Raw genomic sequence first — 18,213 nt, forward strand, 5'->3', positions numbered from 1 at the left:
TGCATGGAAACAAAAGAATACTAAAATGCTGGCCAATTTCGAATAAGTTATATTACTACCTCCAAACTCACCTGGTGAAGTTCTCAACTTAACAATAAAGATGAAATCACTAGATTACACTAAGTACGAGTCAGTCAATTATTACAGTATTTTATGCTGTCAGTTATTTCACATTAATTTTTATAGTACAGTACTACCTGAAAAACGTCTGCAATTAGATGGGCTGAGAGCAGAGGTATTTCAGATTCATTTGAAATACTTACATGTGAAAATTACAGTTACTATGGTAACCAACTCACGAAATAATCTCGTCACGCAAGTTACGAAAAAATGGCAGAAAGTTTTCCAGATTTTGAAATTCAGAACAGTCAAGAACTAAAAGGAAATTCAGAAAACCAAAACGCTAAGAAAAGTATATCGACCTGGCTCAATGTCTGGACCAGCTGGGTCGAAAGCAAGCACTTTGTTTACCAATTTTCTCCCCTACAAAGCGCTGGAAGTGAAACAACTGGACGAAAAGTCGCAAACGTTCTTCGAGTTACATGAATTTCTCAGGTTGTAGTATAAATGAATAATTCACTTCTGGCACAAATCCCATGATACACCTCTTTTACCTCCCACAAATCTGCATAGGCATTGTTTTCGACTTCTCTTGGGATATTTTCACGTTCCAGGAGAAATCCAAACAATGGTTATGCAAACGTTTTGGGGGGTAATAGATGTGTATTATGGGATTGTGCAAGTAGTGAATAGCACGATTTGTATGTGATATTTGGCATAAATACCACTCGTGATATTTTCAAAATTGTCCCAAAGAAATTATGTATAACAATTTTGAAATATCACTCGTGGTATTTATGCCAAATATCACTACAGATCATGCTAGTGCGGGTTTCAATCGAGTGTCGTAAGACCAAAACCAAAGTATTTACTTTGGCCAATCAAAAAGGACGGAGGCAATCTAGTAAACCAATCCCCAAGGCGTGGGAAAACGTGCACGCGCGAGCCACGATTGGTTCTGCTTCTGACTGGTTGAAAAAGTGGCGCGAGAACTTTAAACCAATCACTGAGTGAAGTAATGCAAAACTAAAGCAATTCGCTAATTTCTTTCGACACTCAATAAAAAACCGCCCTATTACCTATACAAATAACTTTGACTCGCTCAAGTCTGTTTTTTCACTGATTAGCACCTACTGTACTTGTGTAGGTTTTCTTTGACTGGACAAAGTACGATGTTTAATTCATTGGTTTTTCAACTAAGGATACTGTCTTAAGACAAGATTCAAATCTAAACCACTAACTTGTAGTATCCTGCTTGCAGCTTCGTGTACCGTTTCCATATCGTTGCTATTAGCTATGAGGCCCCCAATGGATGATGGGACACCAGCAGGATAGCAAATCAGGTGAAGCAACTTTCGAGCCTAAAAGTGAAAAGGTTCACTGCTTAATGTATTTTGATAATAAAAAATCTACCAGGAGTTAACATACTCTTGTGGACCGTAGTACAGTAATTAAGGGCCAAAATTTATGTTGGTACATTTCCCTTTGTTTGCCAGAAGACTTTATGGAAAACAAAAGGGAGAGTTGCAAGGGAACATCACAAATTCAAGGTTGTTTCCTTTTGTGTTGATTATTAGATTTTGGATTCATTGTGGATGTCTTTTCCAGGAATCCTTAATGAAGCCAAAATGAAACAATGAATCGCACCCATCATTTTAGGCGCTCTTTTTATAAGTAATATTATTTAATTCTCGTGACACCAAATCGTTGGGAATAGGCTACAAAATAGGTTGATTGTGGAGTACTGCAATAGTTGTTAATATTGTCACCCTCCCTACCGCATATAACCAATCAAAGACATCAGAAGAGCCCATGCTATTGCAGCAAGAGCTTCACTCAAATAGAAATTTCAGAGGGACTCTACCTGATTTGAAGATATCGCTGGATCAAGCAGCAGCTCAGGTGAACAAAGCATCTGTGGATCCTCAAGACATTTCTCCCTCACCCATTCCTGCCGGCAGATCACTTGCAGTGCAAAGCCAGCAAATGCGCTTGTGTTGGAAGTCTCCATTGCTGAGGGAAGAAGGGGATGAAATGGGTTAGAAAGGTAGACAGGGAGGGGAAGGAGGAGAGAGAGAACTCAGACAAAAAGAAGAGGAGGTGTAGGGGGTGGAGAATGCAGGAAGGGTGGTGGAATGGAGAAAGGGTGAAAAAAAAAGGAGGCAGCAAAGGGATTAAGGTGAATGAAAGAGGCAAGCATGAAAGGGAAAGTGGAAGCAAAGGAGGCGGAAGAGGAGAGAAATGTGAAGGAGAAATTGCAGGGAGAGGGGTAAGAAGAAAACAAAAGGCCAGGAAGGCAAGGCCAGAAAATGGGGTTGAGGGAATCAAGGAGGGCAAATCAGGAAAAAGGGAGTCAGGAAAAAAGTATGCAAACAGAAAACATTCCAATGAAAGAAATTTGAAGTGCAGGCTATTGACGCAAGAGAGAAATGATCCTCACACTTTTCTGGACAATTTAAGCAATTGTTTCTTAAAGCACCTGATAAATTCAGGTAGCTCCAACAGGATTCAGGTGCTATAAGAGACAGTTGCGAGGATCATTTCTCTCTTTCGTAGAAAGCACACTTTGTGCACCTAATGTACCTGATCTACTTGAGGCTAGAGGAGGAGGAAATATGTCACCAGTGCTAGAGGTGCTGTCCATGAAGTCATCCAGCCGGTTTGAGAAAAGACTGCGAAATGTGTCATCACGAGTGGAGTCACCAGCACTGGCTGAACCACCATCACCTGTCCTACCTGGTGTACAAAGGCAAAACATGTAAGTCTCTTGACCACCTCCTCCAAACTATCTACATGTACACTGTTTATCCAATAATATTGCGTAATAATAAGATTGTTATATTAGAAACAGACCTTGAGAACTTAGAAATATGCCTGCAACTTAACTTTTCAACGTTTTCATACACACAGGATATTACATGGCCGTGAGGAGATATGAAACTTTCAAACTTGAAAGGCTGGTTACAGCCCTGATAACAGATGTAGTACCTGCTTCAGACAGCTTAAGCATGGCCTTAAACACTGCAAGCAATGGTCCAAAACGAATGCTCTCATGCGCAGCAGATAACAGATGATGATCAGGAGACATTCGGAATGGAAATTTCAGTGCAGAGGAGTGGTCATATGACATGAAGTCTGTGGATTCATCAAGAAGACGGAGTAACAAGTGACAGGTCAGCCTCGCACCAGGTTCGGCATCTTGATTCTCAGCACCTAATAAAACAGCTTCACTGGTTAGCTGTAATGTTAGTCAACCATGGAAGAATTAAGAAACAATGAATTGATCATGTTGGAAAATAACATTGTCTGTACTCCATAACTCCATAAGATCAAGTGAACAAGGAACAAAACAGGTAAGTGAGGTGAACTGTTACACACCTGAAGGTAGCGCAGCCAACAGTGATGGCAAAGCCACATGATAGATAACATCTTCCAATGAGAAACAACTCCGGGCAATCAGTAAGGCTGTGAATGTCGCTACTAACTCATGAATTGATAAATCACCAACCTGTGAAGTGTACAAATCCCTGTTAAGACTAGAAGACCTCCCTTTAATTTTTGCCATACTACAAAAGAACTTGTAGCCTGTCTTATGTAAGATATTGCATGTATATTTAATTCAAAATACATTCATAATTTATGAGCCTAACAGCCTATCACCAATAAAGTGACATGTGCATGAGCTTTAAACCCGATAAAACACTCATCATTAGAATCCTTTATACAAAGAATAGTAACGAGACCTGGCTTGTTTTTCTTGCATGCCAATAACTTCCTCTCACATTAAGCACCATTGCCTGGACTACAGAGGGACATGCTTTTTGTGGAATGGTTTTGAAGCTGTTCAACAAACTCACACGTCATGTTTTTTTTTTTTAGATCTAAACCACATGGCTTTGCCTTGTGGTTCTACACCTGATAACACACTCCTTCTGGTTTATTAAACCATACCATAATAATAATAATAATGATAATGATAATGATATCATTCTTTACGCTAAACATTCATCTATTTTTTTATCTATTTGTAATTATAATATAATGATTAACACTATTTCTACCGGTATTTTAGTGATTGTAATAATTGTAAAGTGCATTAGATCATACATCTTTATGTTAATGAGTTTTTGAACTGTATAACTAATATAATTATTATTGTTATCACTTGTAATCCTTGGCTTCCTTGTTTAGTCTCTGAAGCACCGGGTCCAACCCATGGGCATTAGGTACTAAAGAGTTCACTTGATTGACACTTGACTTGATTATTATTATTATTACTATTATTATTATTATCATTATCATTATCATTATTATTATTATTATTATTATTATTATTATTACTACTACCAGGAGCCCATCAAATGGAGCCTCTATCTTCACTAATCCTTGAGTCAACCCGTTCCCAAGTATATTTATTTTAGAACAGCTTCTTCAGACAAAATATTTCCATGGCAAAATGTGAAAAAATTCGAGCATGTTGCATGTTTGTTGGGTTACATGTATATGACATAAGCTAATACCACTGTCATAATTCAATTTTAATTTGGCTTTTAACCTCGAAACACCCACAAGGCATTCTATGAATAACACTACTCGAGAAAGGATTGCTTACGAGCCAAAGTATGAAAGATAGAGGACCCACTTTGGTGGGCTCCCAGCAGTACATTAATTTTGTACTTAACGCTTTCCCTCCCAAGAATTACACTTATAGATGTAACTCTGTATAATTTCTTGCTAGATTTTACTCTTCAATGGGAGCTGCTTCAGGGATGAGTGCATCCATGAAAGTACAGAACATAAAGGAAGTTCACTCACATCTACTTCCAAAAGCAAGTCCACAAAACCTGAGGAGCTGTTGGAGGAGCAACACAGAGCTCTGAGGACACCAAGCCACTCTGAACTGAGCCTGCCATGATGTGCAGTAACTTCTGCACACAAGACGCCAATGTCATACAACCTGTTTATTACAAAAAGAAACATGTGTGCATTGCAATGGTCAGTTGCATCGTACATGTATTTATTATCTATATGCATTTTCACCATGATGGAATTTTCTCTAAAAACAAAGGATTCAAACTATTTTTGATCAGTATCTGAGCAGGAGAATAAAGAGTGAAATGCCAACATCTTGGTGATACCCTGTAAGCACTTTCATACATGTAGGAGATTAGAACTACCTGCAAAAAATGAACACTCACACTCGTTTTTGACACATCACTTAAAAAACACAATTTTTCACATTGCTTACACAATGTACAATTTTGTATTGATTGATAGCTCAGTGCACTTAAAATATATACAAGAATTTCAACTTTAACATTAACTTTTCTACATGTACCTTTCACTGTTCTGACAGTTGCACACATTCATCATGGCATTGCAGACAAAACTGTACACATCTGATGGTTTATCATGGATAAGTAAATGCTCCCAGATACCATCAAGCCGCTTGGTCCTGAAGACATAAAAGTCACCTTTTTACAAGATACATTGCACAATGTACACCCCTACTTCTTCCCTTTAGAATTATGAAAAGATAACAATTTGCTCAATCCTTGACTGTTGGAAGCGCAGTGGCCTCATGGTCAGTGTGCTCAACTCCGGATTGAGTGGTCTGGGTTCGGGTCCTGGCCAGGGACACTGTGTTGTGTTCTTGGGCAAAACACTTTACTCTCACGGTGCCTGTCTCCACCCAGATGTATAAATGGGTACCAGCGAATTGCTGGGGGTAACCCTGCAATGGACTAGCATCCCATCCAGGGGGGAGTAGAAATACTCCTAGTCGCTTCATGCTACGGAAACCGGAGATAAGCGCCGGCCCGATGGGCCTTCTGGCTCGTAAGCAGTGACTTTACCTTTTTTACGAATCCTTGACTAACTTAATATTCAAGCTATAATTTAAAAGTAAAAGACTGTAAATAAACAAGGCAGGTACAAAACACAGGTAACAGGTCATCGTTTTACCAACACATACACATGTAAACAATCCCAACCATTTACCAACACTAATATTACATTGTAGGCCTAAAAACTCTTGTTTAGGCCTAATTAAGCCTAAGGTTAGCTTTAATGAATGTTTAGGATTCTTTCTGTATTTGCAAAAAAATGACCTATGACTTGTGACCTGTGACCTGTGTTTTGTACCTGCCGTAAATAACATGAGGTGATGTTCTGTTAACCTGTACCCTATTTCTCACATTCAAAACTGTCCAATAGATGGATAGCACTGAGAGAATAACCATCTCTAACTAGTTACAAACAATGTACTGTAACTTTGTAGGGCAAGCCCAACTTTTGTAGCCATGGCCCCGCCTTTTGAGACTGTGCAACAGTTCAAGCATTCACAGTTCATCAACTTTCTCTTGGTGCCCAAGGTTATTTATCCTCAGTGCCAACCAAGTAAATTCACATCATCTAGGGACGAGAATGCGGAATCCCCACAAACAAAAAAACAAGGATTCATACACAGCAAGAGCATTCAGAGCACACCAACCTTGGATTCTGAAAATATTCTGCCATAAACTTTGAGTCGTAAGGTTCAGTGCATGCCGAAGGAGTTGTGCTGGAGCAAACAGCCTGCTTGATCTTAGTGTAGGCAGTACTGAAGATATCTGCATACTTCACCTGGTAGTTAACAATTCAGAAAAAAAAAATGCTGCTATTAACCTTAGATCAAAAGCTTAATGCATTTCCCTCTCGATATGAAAGGTTACCATGCTTGCATGTAGGTTACATCGCTTTCTTATTCACAGACTACTGTATTACATTTAATTCCAAGAGTAACAATAACTTGTATAATTATTGCACCATTGAAATATACATGTACGGTATGTAACAACAAACACTTCACTCAAACCACTTTCCCAAAATGTTTGAATTTGTTTACTTCACCACATGCTTAAAGACAAAATTTAATAATAACTCAATACATTGAACAATCAAAGGCAACCCTTGCTAAACTTGTTGATATCACTTGTTACAAGAAAAATTTGAAAGGTGCAAAAAAATTTATCAATTTTATCATCAGCATACTACTATAAAATTATGGGAAAAAGTGTCTGTGTTTATCTCAATGACATCCTTATTCAAGATACCCTGTACATGTACATGGAACATCAACAAAACTAAAAATATTATAACTTTTACCTTGAATAACTAACGATTGCGTGCGTGACTACAGTAAACAGGGTAGCTGTAGCTGTCCAAATCGAAAGTGACAGTTTTATTGCTTAACAGCCAAGTGTGTGAGTGACTGTCTGACCCTCTAATGATACTTGTTTCTCTGCTTCACCGTATCAAGGAGCAAAAAATGACCACCTTACCCTGAGATGTGCACAAGATGAATACAAGTCGAACAAGAAGGCAAGAATACACCTCTCAGGAGATGAACAAATACCAGGATAAGCAATGTTCTCAACAGCAGCAAGAAGCCTGAAAGAACAATGGGCCAAATTACATGTAAGCCATGTTAGTCCTGCTTACATGTACAAGTGTAGAACCTTTGTAAATAATGAGGAGATGTTCTTCCATGCCTAGCAACTAGGCAGACAAGGGGATACTCTGGACAAACAAGCTATGTACAATAACGAACTACAGTGTTGCAGTAGGTTTTCTTTTATAAGAGTTTTTGTAGTCTTTATAATAATAAATTATTATTATTCAATTGAGGAGCAGGGTTTTAGGTAAATTGTTATTCAAACTACGGCAAGTAACAAAACCAACTTCAAAGGATGAGTGTCCAAAGATTTCTGTCACTGATTGTAGCTCAGACATTCATTACTCTACCATGCCATCCATCACAGTCCGTCATTAAGGTCGGTACACTGTAGTTCTCCAGAGAGGCATCCAGTATCTGTTCATCGTTGGTCAATGTACATGTATGTCATTTTTGGGCAAACATAACTTACCCTCTAAATATCCTAGTGGCGTGTTCAGGAAGGAGCATCAAACAAGCATGATACTTTCTTAACATTGCCACTACAATCACAGATTTTGTTGGTAGGGTTCCCACCACCGTTTTCACAAGTGCAACTTGCGTGGTGGAAATATCTTCTTCACTGGGCATTAAAACGTAAGTTACAAAGTCAAGCAGTCCATGCACATCCCCAGATAGCTCAAACAAGTCGTACAGGAATTCCAGCTGGTTAAACGTTGGAGTTGGTGAAACCAGACCAAACATTTTAGGTTGCTTGGCTTTCTGATCACGAAGGACATTGACGCATTTAGCAACAGTAAGGTATTGGTCGAAGCATGTAAGGCTGGAGAATTTGCTACAGAGAAAACAAAAATATAATTATAGAATTACCACAATATTCCGCGACCCTCAGCGAATCATGTTTGATAGTCAGAATAACAATTCAATAAACATAGAAAAGAAAGGAAGTAAGAAAATCAGTAAGGGAAATTTGCTGGACAGCTGGAGGGGGTGCCAGACATCCAGACACTTGAAACCAGCTGAATTTCTCAGGTGTCTGTAAGTGACAATTGCTTAACATTGTGCAGACAAGTGCAAGGGTCACTTCACTCTTTTGTCTTGGGTGCAGAGATGGCGCAGTAGTGAGAGCACTCGCCTCCCATCAATGAGGCCCGGGTTCGATTCCCAGACTCGGCGTCATAAATTACATGTATGTGGTTGAGTTTGTTGGTTCTCTACTCTGCACCGAGAGGTTTTTCTCCAGGTACACCGGTTTTCCCTTCTCCTCAAAAACCACAAGTTCATTTGATTTGCTTTGACTTGTTAACTTCAATTCACAGTGTCCCCAATTAGCACTTTAATGGGCGCTTTTTTCAGTGGGTGATTAAATATAATTATACATTTCACGTATTTCATTTTCCTAACCAGTTAGTTAAGTTACAACAAAATAGACCCCGGGCTGTCTCACAACCCTTCAATGTTCTTACATGTAACCCTGTGGGACATACAATGTAAAAGAACCCAAATGTGCACTGTTCTCAAGCAAGGAGCAAGGCAAGCGAGTTCCCGCTGTTGTGGTCTGTCCTCTGTGTCATATCATGGTTGGGAGAGTGAATGCTCAGAGATACAAGCAACACCAAGCAACTCTAAAATCAGAGGGTAAATAAAGATGATGATGATGATATTTTTCTTACTTGTACAATGCAGCTTTTTTTTCATCTCTCTCCTTTTTCAAAACCAGGTTTTCTACATTCTGAGTTGCATCCACTCCTAAACCTGACTCATCTGATCTTGCCAAATCACTTAACATGGCGCACAATGCCTTTGTTACTTCTTTAGTGGTCCCCATTGCCTGGCTTCTCCCTTTGCCAACTCCGAACAATAGAATAAGGCGTTGGTTGTTTTCGTGGGCTGTAAGGTTCTCAGAAGGAATGGGAAAGTGCTGAACATATTGAGCATGCTGGGATCTCTTTGGCAGATTACAAGCAGAGTCTACTTTTGATGAATCTCTTTGATCACTACTGGACAAAGGTGTAGTGTTTATCAGGCTAGTCTCCATTTTATTACCATTTGTGATGGCTGAAAAGGAAGAAGAATGCCATGCCATTTATATGATTTTGTAGGCTTAAAGTAATGAACTACGGTACATAACCATAAACCTTTAAAGACACAAAATATAGAGGGACAATAGTGTCAATAGATAGATATACATGGATCTATGTCTTTTGCAAAGGTAATTCTCTTTTTCAATTGTCAGTTACATATTAAACTTTTGCACTTGATAAACCAAATGTTAAGACATACATGATTGTACGTTTAAATTGTATGTGCGGTTATCATCGCAAGCAAACGAAGATGTCAAAGCCTCTTGGATAACTTTTTTTTCGGTTGCGTCCTAAAGGTCAAAATTAATGATTAGTTCTTGGTATTCTACGACACTTAGGGTTTTGCAAATTCCTTTGAGTGTAATTTCATATGCACATATTTACATTTGAAAAGGACAAATGAATTGCAATGACCGTGAGCATGACTTTCACATTCCTTACTTTTTCATAAACTGTAATTGTAAATCATACTGAAACAGTATTTTAACGACTGGTATTTTAGCTTTTTTTTTCCTGAATTGATTCCTTGGAGAAAAGAGGCAATTACATGTAAAAACCTTCAGTGGCCTCTAACACGAAGTCTGTGAAAAAAAAATTACATTAAGGCGATAATTGGATTGATTCAGCAGCCGTGGTAATTAGATTTATTCACAGACGCTTTTTACAACTTGAATGTCTCCATAACACTTTTTAAAACAAGTTTGCACGTGAGAATTGGACTTAATGTACATTGAGATATTACAAGTTAACTTGTTATTAATAATAATGCCTTGTTTCGTGTAAAGCAAAAAATCAGGTGTACATGTACAAATAATTATGGATGCTCACGATTCTGATTATGACTCAGACAATGACTTTGACTTTTTATAATTTCAATGAAGAAGACAATGAAAGGTCTTGTTACCTATGTAGCTCTTGGATGTACCAGTCTTGCCACATCTTTATTTTGTCCCCCAATTGTGTAAAAACAACTAACTCTTAGAGAGTAATCAATGCACAAATGAACAAGTGACGGCAAAAGGAGAATTTCCACTTCAAAATGCAGCAAAAGGCATTGCTAGGGGCCTAATTTTTCAACAATTTCTGGGCATGCACTAGAGCCAACATAATAATAATAATAATAATAATAATAATAATAGACAATAGATTGCATGTTGCAGACATTACAGTGCGACTGGGAGAACCGTGAACACCTAAAATATGTCAGGAATGCTTATTACTTTTAAGCCAATCATGTTTGAGGATTTCACTCACCAAAATCGAAACTGAATAACTGTTATAATACAGGTATTCGCAACGGCGCCACATATTGAAAGAAACAATTGCTTTGGAGTGCCAGTGATTGGCGAAAGGACAAACACTATACATGCACTGTTCTGTTTCTTTATGAATAGTCTCAGAGCTTAAAAGACCAGACTTAGCTCAAAGTAAATCAATTAACCGGAAAATCTAAAGCTGACACAATTCCTGCAGCGCAAACAACAATAAACTCTCTGCGGTTTAGCTAGTGGATTTTGGATGCGTGTTTGGAAAGAAATAATTATTATATTCCTGACATAATTTTTTCAGGGCCTGGTTGTTCAAGAGCCGATTAACTTTAATCCCATATTAAAAATTTACCAATTAAGGAGTTAATTTCTCTACTCCCCAAAAGTTGTTGAACGCTGATATTCACCAAAAAGTTGAAAACATGAAACAAAAGGTTACGCTAATACTGGATTTACGTAATCGGCTTTCGAACACCCGGGCCCAGGTGTTCACGGTTTTCCTGGTGGCACTGTAACATGGTTAAGCGTTATTTTACTGACAAGGGGCTTTAGTTGTTAGTAGTTTACCTCCCAAATCAGCATTTAATATTGGAGCCTCAGGATCCATAAATATTTCATTATCTCCCTGGTCCAGCAGCTGTAACAGTCTTTCCTGGTGAACTTGTAGCTCTTGATCCAGCATTTGCTGGGTCATCTTTTGCTCACTGTCACTGGTGCTCTCTTTACGGCCAATGTCCTCGTGACATGTCTGGCAAATTGATTGCAGTGGATCAATATACCTTTCTCCAAAATGGCGGCAATGTATTTGAATGAGTTAAAATTGAACTCAATGAAAAACTGATACCAGAAATAGAAATAGAATGTTCGCCCCGATTAGCGTATTGGGTGTTGTATCAGCCATTGCATTGCATTAGCGTATTGGGTGTTGTATCAGCCATTGCAAGCTACATGTAGTCCCAGTCCAATACAGTACTGAGAATACAAATATGGTCTATCAACAATTATTCGCCAAAGGCGAAGTGATTATAGGTGAATAGTCACTGAGATGACGTCGAGGTGAATATTCACCGATAATCACTGAGCCTGAGGCAAATAATTGTTTTAGTATAAATACACAGGTGATTATTTCAAAAAAGAGAAAAGAAAAACATTTCAACGCGAAACCATTTTTACTTACAGTGGCAAAACGACTACTGGCAGCCATTTTGTCCATCGAGGTGATTATAGGCTGATAATCCGAGATAGCGAGCCAATAAGAGCGCGCAATTTTGTATAATCACCTGTGTATTTATACTAATGTTGAATAGGGGCATACAGCTGTAAATGAGTAACAAAAGGTAAACTCAGCTTATTAATTTTAAGCCAAAATGTATCAAGACCTACCATACTGTGAATGTCTATCCCCCCTGTAGCATCCCCTTCTTGTACACATTCTTCAATTCCCAGAGGCTCAACCTCAGGGGGGTGCTCCGTACTTGTGGTTGCTGGCCGGGGTGGAGATGGGATGGACACAGGAGGGGTTGGTTGTAGATCTCCTCTTGATATGAGACTGCACATGTAAGCATTGTGCGAAAACACTTCATTTCTGATTAGTTCTCCAAAGAGGAGGGTGAGCTGAGCAAAGCTGGGATGAGCCTTGTTGTGTTGATAGCTTCCATCTACGTAAACAAAGACCAGTGTGTAGGATTCAGGCATTGATATTTGAATACCACATGCAGTATTCATAGCCAAGTACAGTGTACTTGATGATTCACTCCGAGTCAACCCACATCAGTAAGAAAATGTTCCAAGGTCAACAGTAAGTAATATTATTAGGAGTCACCAAACATTAATTATTTTTTCAAAGTTGAATAATGGTTACTCTTAACTTTTTATGAATTGATTTTGCAATTTTGTTATCCCCTTCCTGGAATTTTGCACTTCAGTTAAATGTTTTCTGTGGATGGGAGATCATGTACACATAAACTCATTTCAAATCTGGCATTTACATTCTACTGTATGGCACAGTCGGTTAGTGCACGACTGCACGGCCTTGGTGCAAGAGGTCCTGAGTTCCATTCCTGGATATCACATCCTTGTTTCGACTTCTTTCCGTTTTGTGTAGCTTAAGTGGCCTTAAATACCCGTAAAACAGAGCATTTTCCAAAGGAAAAAAAAGAATTGTTTTTTTGGTCGTAGTACCACTTTAAGTCTCACTGCTGCATTGTAGGAGAAAATGGGTTAAGCAGAGAGTCCAAAATGTTACGTGTACTTGTATATGGGGACCAAAAGCAAAACAATATTAGAACAACACCTACCAACAACTGGAGCATAATTATCCAAGAAATTCATCAACACTTTTTGAAAAGGTGGTATAGAACTTGTCATTCCAGACACAACATTTGATGATGTACCCTCTTCTCCTTGTACACTGGACCTTTCTCTCTAGTGTCAAAAGTAACAATAAAGTTAATTACAGTGAAAAGATGCAGGATACCAAAAACATAGTTTCAGGCTATCATCTTTGTTCTAAAATTAATTAAACTAAAGTACTTACACCAATCTTACCTCATCTAATATTTCAACTTGTCTCTTCTGCAATACTTTGGCAACAGCAAGGGCCCGGAATTTTCCAACACGGTATTTACTTACAGCCCATTCAAACAACAAAAGAGCAATTGCTTCATCTGTACCAGATGCCTGAAGTTGTCAAAAAAGCCACAACAGTAAGACAGATTGGCAAAAGAGCACAAAGACACTATATACTGTAATTTATTATAATAATAATTGTAACAATAACATTAAATTCTCATTCTCAGATGTAGCTTTCTTATAGGCTAATTCAATTTCAGTTATCAGCTCATAAAATTATACCCTACAACCCTACAGGGAAAATGATTGTGACAGTTCTTTCATTAGTGTCCAAAATACATGTATCAGTGCCCTAGCACTAAAATTTTAATACAGTTGCCACTTAAAGTTCGAATGTGAGCGTGATATACATGTACACTGGAAACTCTGAAAAATCTGCACCATCTGGTGCTCGGATTTTTCCGAGTCCCCAGTGGGTTCCATCAACATTTTCATTTCACTTAAAGTTCATTATCATTATTACTGTAAATTGAAACGTATGAAACATATTATGCATCGTCCAATGGGAACTCAGAAAATTTCGAGCCCCAGATGAGATTTGATCCCATGACCCTCTGTGATCCTATGTTCTAACCACTGAGCTACTGGAGACTCTGTGGTGAGCAAGGGTCATGTCAAACGGAGGTACAGACTATGACTGCATCACCAAGTCATGTGACTGCACAATGCAGTTGAGAGTCATGATTACAACATGGTTGTTGAAATATACTGTTAACTGGACGAAGGCAACCCTGTTTTGGGAACATCGACAATGAATTTAGTTGAATCGCTATTTGAAGCAGTAGAACATATAATTTATCTTCTTAACAAAATTAATACATTCCATGTTGCCGTGCGTCTGTTCAGTAATATATCACAGATGACGTCAAAATGTGGTAAGAACAAAAAAGTGGCACACAAGGCGATAAAAGAATTAAACTCTATTCGCTTAGGAGCTCATTGTGATGTGAATCATGCGTCTCTCCTCTAGATGCATAGGCAAGAACCAATCAAAATGCAAAAATAACTTGGGTTATTATATAAAGTACTGTACTGTAGATGCAAATCCAGCTCCTCAACACTTGGAATGTCACCTTCCACTGGAGTGATTCTGAGCACCTTGGCATGACCATTAGTTGAGTTTAAGCTTTATCCTAATCTAATAGTTGAATCTTTTCAATAATAATTTATGCTTAAGTTGCATGTTGGATATGACTTGGTAACTAGTCAACAAGTACAAGTGGAATAATAACTATTGTTATTGTTTTATTATGCATCATCAAATGGGAACTTGAAAAAATCTGAGCCCCAGATGGGATTTGAAATGACGACCCTTGGTGATTTAGTACAGATACTCTACATCTGCATCACGTAGTCACATACTCCAATTTTGCAACAACGCTGTGTTCATTTGAATTGTTATTTTACATAGAATAGATCACCAGAAAAATTGCAAGCTTTCATTACCACCTTGAAAAAATGTTTCTTTAATCATCGATTGCACAACATTCATGTCATTATCTAGTTAAATGGAAGTAAGCGTACAATATGCCACTAAAAGATCAGTGGATCTATTTATATAATTATCTACATGTATTTGACTGTCTTTGTATTGTATGTCTGTTATTGTCACTGACCATCTTTGTAATTTCAGCCTTTAGGCTGCGAGAGGGATATCAATAAACTATTATTATTATTATTATTATTACTATTAATGGGAGCCACTGTCATTAACTGGATTTTGAAGTAATCTACACTTATACATGTAAAAGAATTAAAAATCATCATACTGGTATGGTCATAAAAAGTGATGAAACCTCATTAGGAAAGTTGTTGAGGATGGCAATGATGATGACGATGACAATGAAATACTGTAACCACTCACCTGTCCTCCTGTCTTAATTGAATCTGCAAAAATCTTGCTATAAAGTGAATCAATGGAACTGTTGGAATCTGCTCTGTTGAAGTTGTAACGATCAAGGATTTCCAGTGTGTTTAGAACTCTCTTTACGGCTAAAACTGAAATAGAGAGGGCTAAAATAAATGAAAAGAAATTAGCAGGGTGGACGGATTCAACAATTATATTGCATGTAATAATGAAAAATAACTTTCCAATGATGTTAAAGCGGTAAGCTTAACATTAGCTTATAAAGTATTACTTTAGCAGATGGCGGATAAGGCATACAGTACATTTAAGATTGATACAAAAAAAGTGCAATGCCACATGAAATTACAAAAAAGGTAAAAAAGTAATCATAAAAAATAAGTGCATAGTTTAATTATCAACAATTATGATTATATTTTAATCATGCAGCCATGCAGTGCGCCATGCAGCTTTTACAAAGTACATTGCATAGCTTAGCTACTCAATTTTAAAGCATTTGAAAGCCAAGCAAAGCGAGAGCATGTGTTGTGAAAGGAATGTGCAGTGATTCAATTTTTTTTCCTGGTTAAATATTAATTTTCTCAAACCAGTTCAATTTTGATTTTCCCTTGTCTCCGATTAATACTATTGAATCATAGACAAAGAAGAATCAAAATCGAACTGGTTCGAAAACTTTTAAACCAAAAAGAAATTTGAACCAGAACAATGCATGTGCATTGTTAAGACCATGGAACACCAATCTACGAAACTGTTGTCTGTATTGACAGATGCAAAACAACGCAGAGGTGGACACGTGCAATGGAGAGTCAAACACACAAGATCTATCGCCACACTTTTGCGAGTGGAAACTGTGCAATGTCAAAGGTAGACTAGACTCGATGCTGTGAAGTTGACCATCCTGTGGTGTCTTGGAATTAAATCAAAAGATCAATGGTTAAAAAAAGTGCTCTCACTATCTGGTGCATATCTCTTTGATGCAGAATTCCTGTTTCTATACCCCTTAAAAATAGCTGCAGCTAGTTTGCATTACTTGCTATACATTTCCTTAAATTTCTTTCTGATATTCTTCTTTAAACTCCCAAAACCTGGTCTCCACTTACAATAAACTGACTTTCCTTAATTTGCCTCTCCTCTGTTTGCATTATTTACTGTTCTACATGTGTAGCATCAGCGTGCAAAGAAAGTGGTGTCCGATAGCCTGGGGTTAGTGCATGGATTTTGCTGTCGGGCTAGTGAATTCTGTTCTTGACTTGCCTGTGGGCAATTGATTTTTTTGGCAGGTATTCAAACTACAGAAGAACTGTAATCAATCCTGCTCATCAATTTTTTTTTTCAGGCTAGTTGAAATCACTTTCGGGCTAGTACATGCCAGCTACAGCTTGCCCAAATGGCAAGCTATAAAACTGACTTTCTTTGCACCCTGAGCATACAACTAAATTGCAAATAAGAATAATTATTTTGGTGGTTAAACAATTATTTTCTTTTAATCTTCTTATGGATAATAATAATTATTGGCTAATCGGCTAATTAAGTGGGCCACATTCTACAGTATGGCCCAATGAAACTGGCTAAATTTGAAATTACACATGTAAATTTTTGGTAGAACATTCTCTCACAAGTAACTGTTTTTCATGTTGTTTATGTCAAATAAACTTGTAAAACTGTTGAAAGCTTGCAATCAACTATTTAAGAAAAAAAGATTTTTTACTCATTTTTCAGATTTTGACGCATCACAACAATAATTTTATAGTAGTTGAACCTTCCGTTCAAATTCGACACTGGTAGTTTCCTGTGCAATCACCTCACCTCAGGGATATAAAAAAAAAATAATAATAATAGCCAGGTTATTATAGTGAGGACACTCGAACCATGAACACTTGATATTTGTTTGTACATTTTTTTCTGTGACTACAGAATGTGGGCTCGTCCTTTTAACAACAGTATTTAATGTTTTTACACTTACAAAATGCTATGCATGTAACACTATACAGCTGTACATCATAAGATCAGCCTTTATTTCTTAGTAGTCGAAAAAAAAAATGTACACAAAAAATTTAATGTCAAGTGTTCACAGTTCAAGTGTCCTTACTGTAAGATAATTATTACCATGTATAGAGAGATTCACTGTACCTCAGTACTTAACAAAAAGCAACGGAGTTCTTTCAAAAGATTACATAAAACTTACCATTTTCATAATTTTTCCCTACTGTCAAGTCAAAATTGAGACAAACATCTTTGAAAATGGAAGTAAATTTTGTCATTGAACTCATCTTACCTGATGATTTGTCTTGGTACTTATCAGGAGACCAGTGTGATTCGATTGCTTTGCTTCTAGTTTTGATTTCCTCTTCACTTGCAAGCAAAACTGAGAGCAGCTGTCAAAACCAAAATAATGCACAATGCACATGTTGTGGTTCAATTTTTTTTTTTTGGGTTTAAAATTGTGCAAACCAGTTTGAGTTTTTTCTTTGTCTTGTAATAAAAAATTAACAAATTAATAAATAAATAATTTAATTAATTTTAAAAAAACTTCTCAGCTGCACTTGTCTTGTAAATAGCCAACTGGTTTGCCTCCAGCCAGGTGGGATTCTTAACAGTTGTTGTCATTGAACATTCTTTTCTGTCATTTTGTTGATTGTGTTTCATTCACCGTGAAATGCCTTTGCAGGGAGAGGTCAATTATGTATGTACATAAATTATACATGTATAATGTATAATTATGTATAATGTCATGTATACTGCTACATGTAGGACTTAAGGAAAGGTGGCATTCTCCCACGTACTGTAAAGGCTTGCCCCTGACGTGTTAATTTAAGGATTGGGATTAATCAAGTAGCTTGCACGAAGTCACACGTAGAGTACAGAATGCAT

General features: G+C 37.5%; 1 protein-coding gene across 1 annotated transcript in view; it reads right to left on the reverse strand.

Moving 5' to 3' along the window:
- LOC137982099 (mediator of RNA polymerase II transcription subunit 12-like protein) overlaps window positions 1-18,213 on the reverse strand; it is a 48,590-nt gene that overhangs the window by 21,148 nt on the left and 9,229 nt on the right. Inside the window, exons 11-27 of the mRNA XM_068829146.1 lie at window positions 17,618-17,717; window positions 15,343-15,476; window positions 13,395-13,526; window positions 13,145-13,271; window positions 12,231-12,505; window positions 11,415-11,595; window positions 9,169-9,553; window positions 7,968-8,330; window positions 7,383-7,491; window positions 6,554-6,684; window positions 5,399-5,515; window positions 4,876-5,017; window positions 3,439-3,568; window positions 3,049-3,273; window positions 2,644-2,796; window positions 1,925-2,073; window positions 1,302-1,421 (exon numbers count right to left, since the gene is read on the reverse strand). Of these exons, the coding sequence (XP_068685247.1) occupies window positions 1,302-1,421; window positions 1,925-2,073; window positions 2,644-2,796; window positions 3,049-3,273; window positions 3,439-3,568; window positions 4,876-5,017; window positions 5,399-5,515; window positions 6,554-6,684; window positions 7,383-7,491; window positions 7,968-8,330; window positions 9,169-9,553; window positions 11,415-11,595; window positions 12,231-12,505; window positions 13,145-13,271; window positions 13,395-13,526; window positions 15,343-15,476; window positions 17,618-17,717 (2,973 nt within the window). The remainder of the gene's footprint in view (window positions 1-1,301; window positions 1,422-1,924; window positions 2,074-2,643; window positions 2,797-3,048; window positions 3,274-3,438; window positions 3,569-4,875; window positions 5,018-5,398; window positions 5,516-6,553; window positions 6,685-7,382; window positions 7,492-7,967; window positions 8,331-9,168; window positions 9,554-11,414; window positions 11,596-12,230; window positions 12,506-13,144; window positions 13,272-13,394; window positions 13,527-15,342; window positions 15,477-17,617; window positions 17,718-18,213) is intronic.

This window comes from Montipora foliosa, chromosome 13 (genome assembly GCF_036669935.1).
Source record: "Montipora foliosa isolate CH-2021 chromosome 13, ASM3666993v2, whole genome shotgun sequence".
In the NCBI taxonomy this organism is placed as follows: domain Eukaryota; kingdom Metazoa; phylum Cnidaria; class Anthozoa; order Scleractinia; family Acroporidae; genus Montipora; species Montipora foliosa.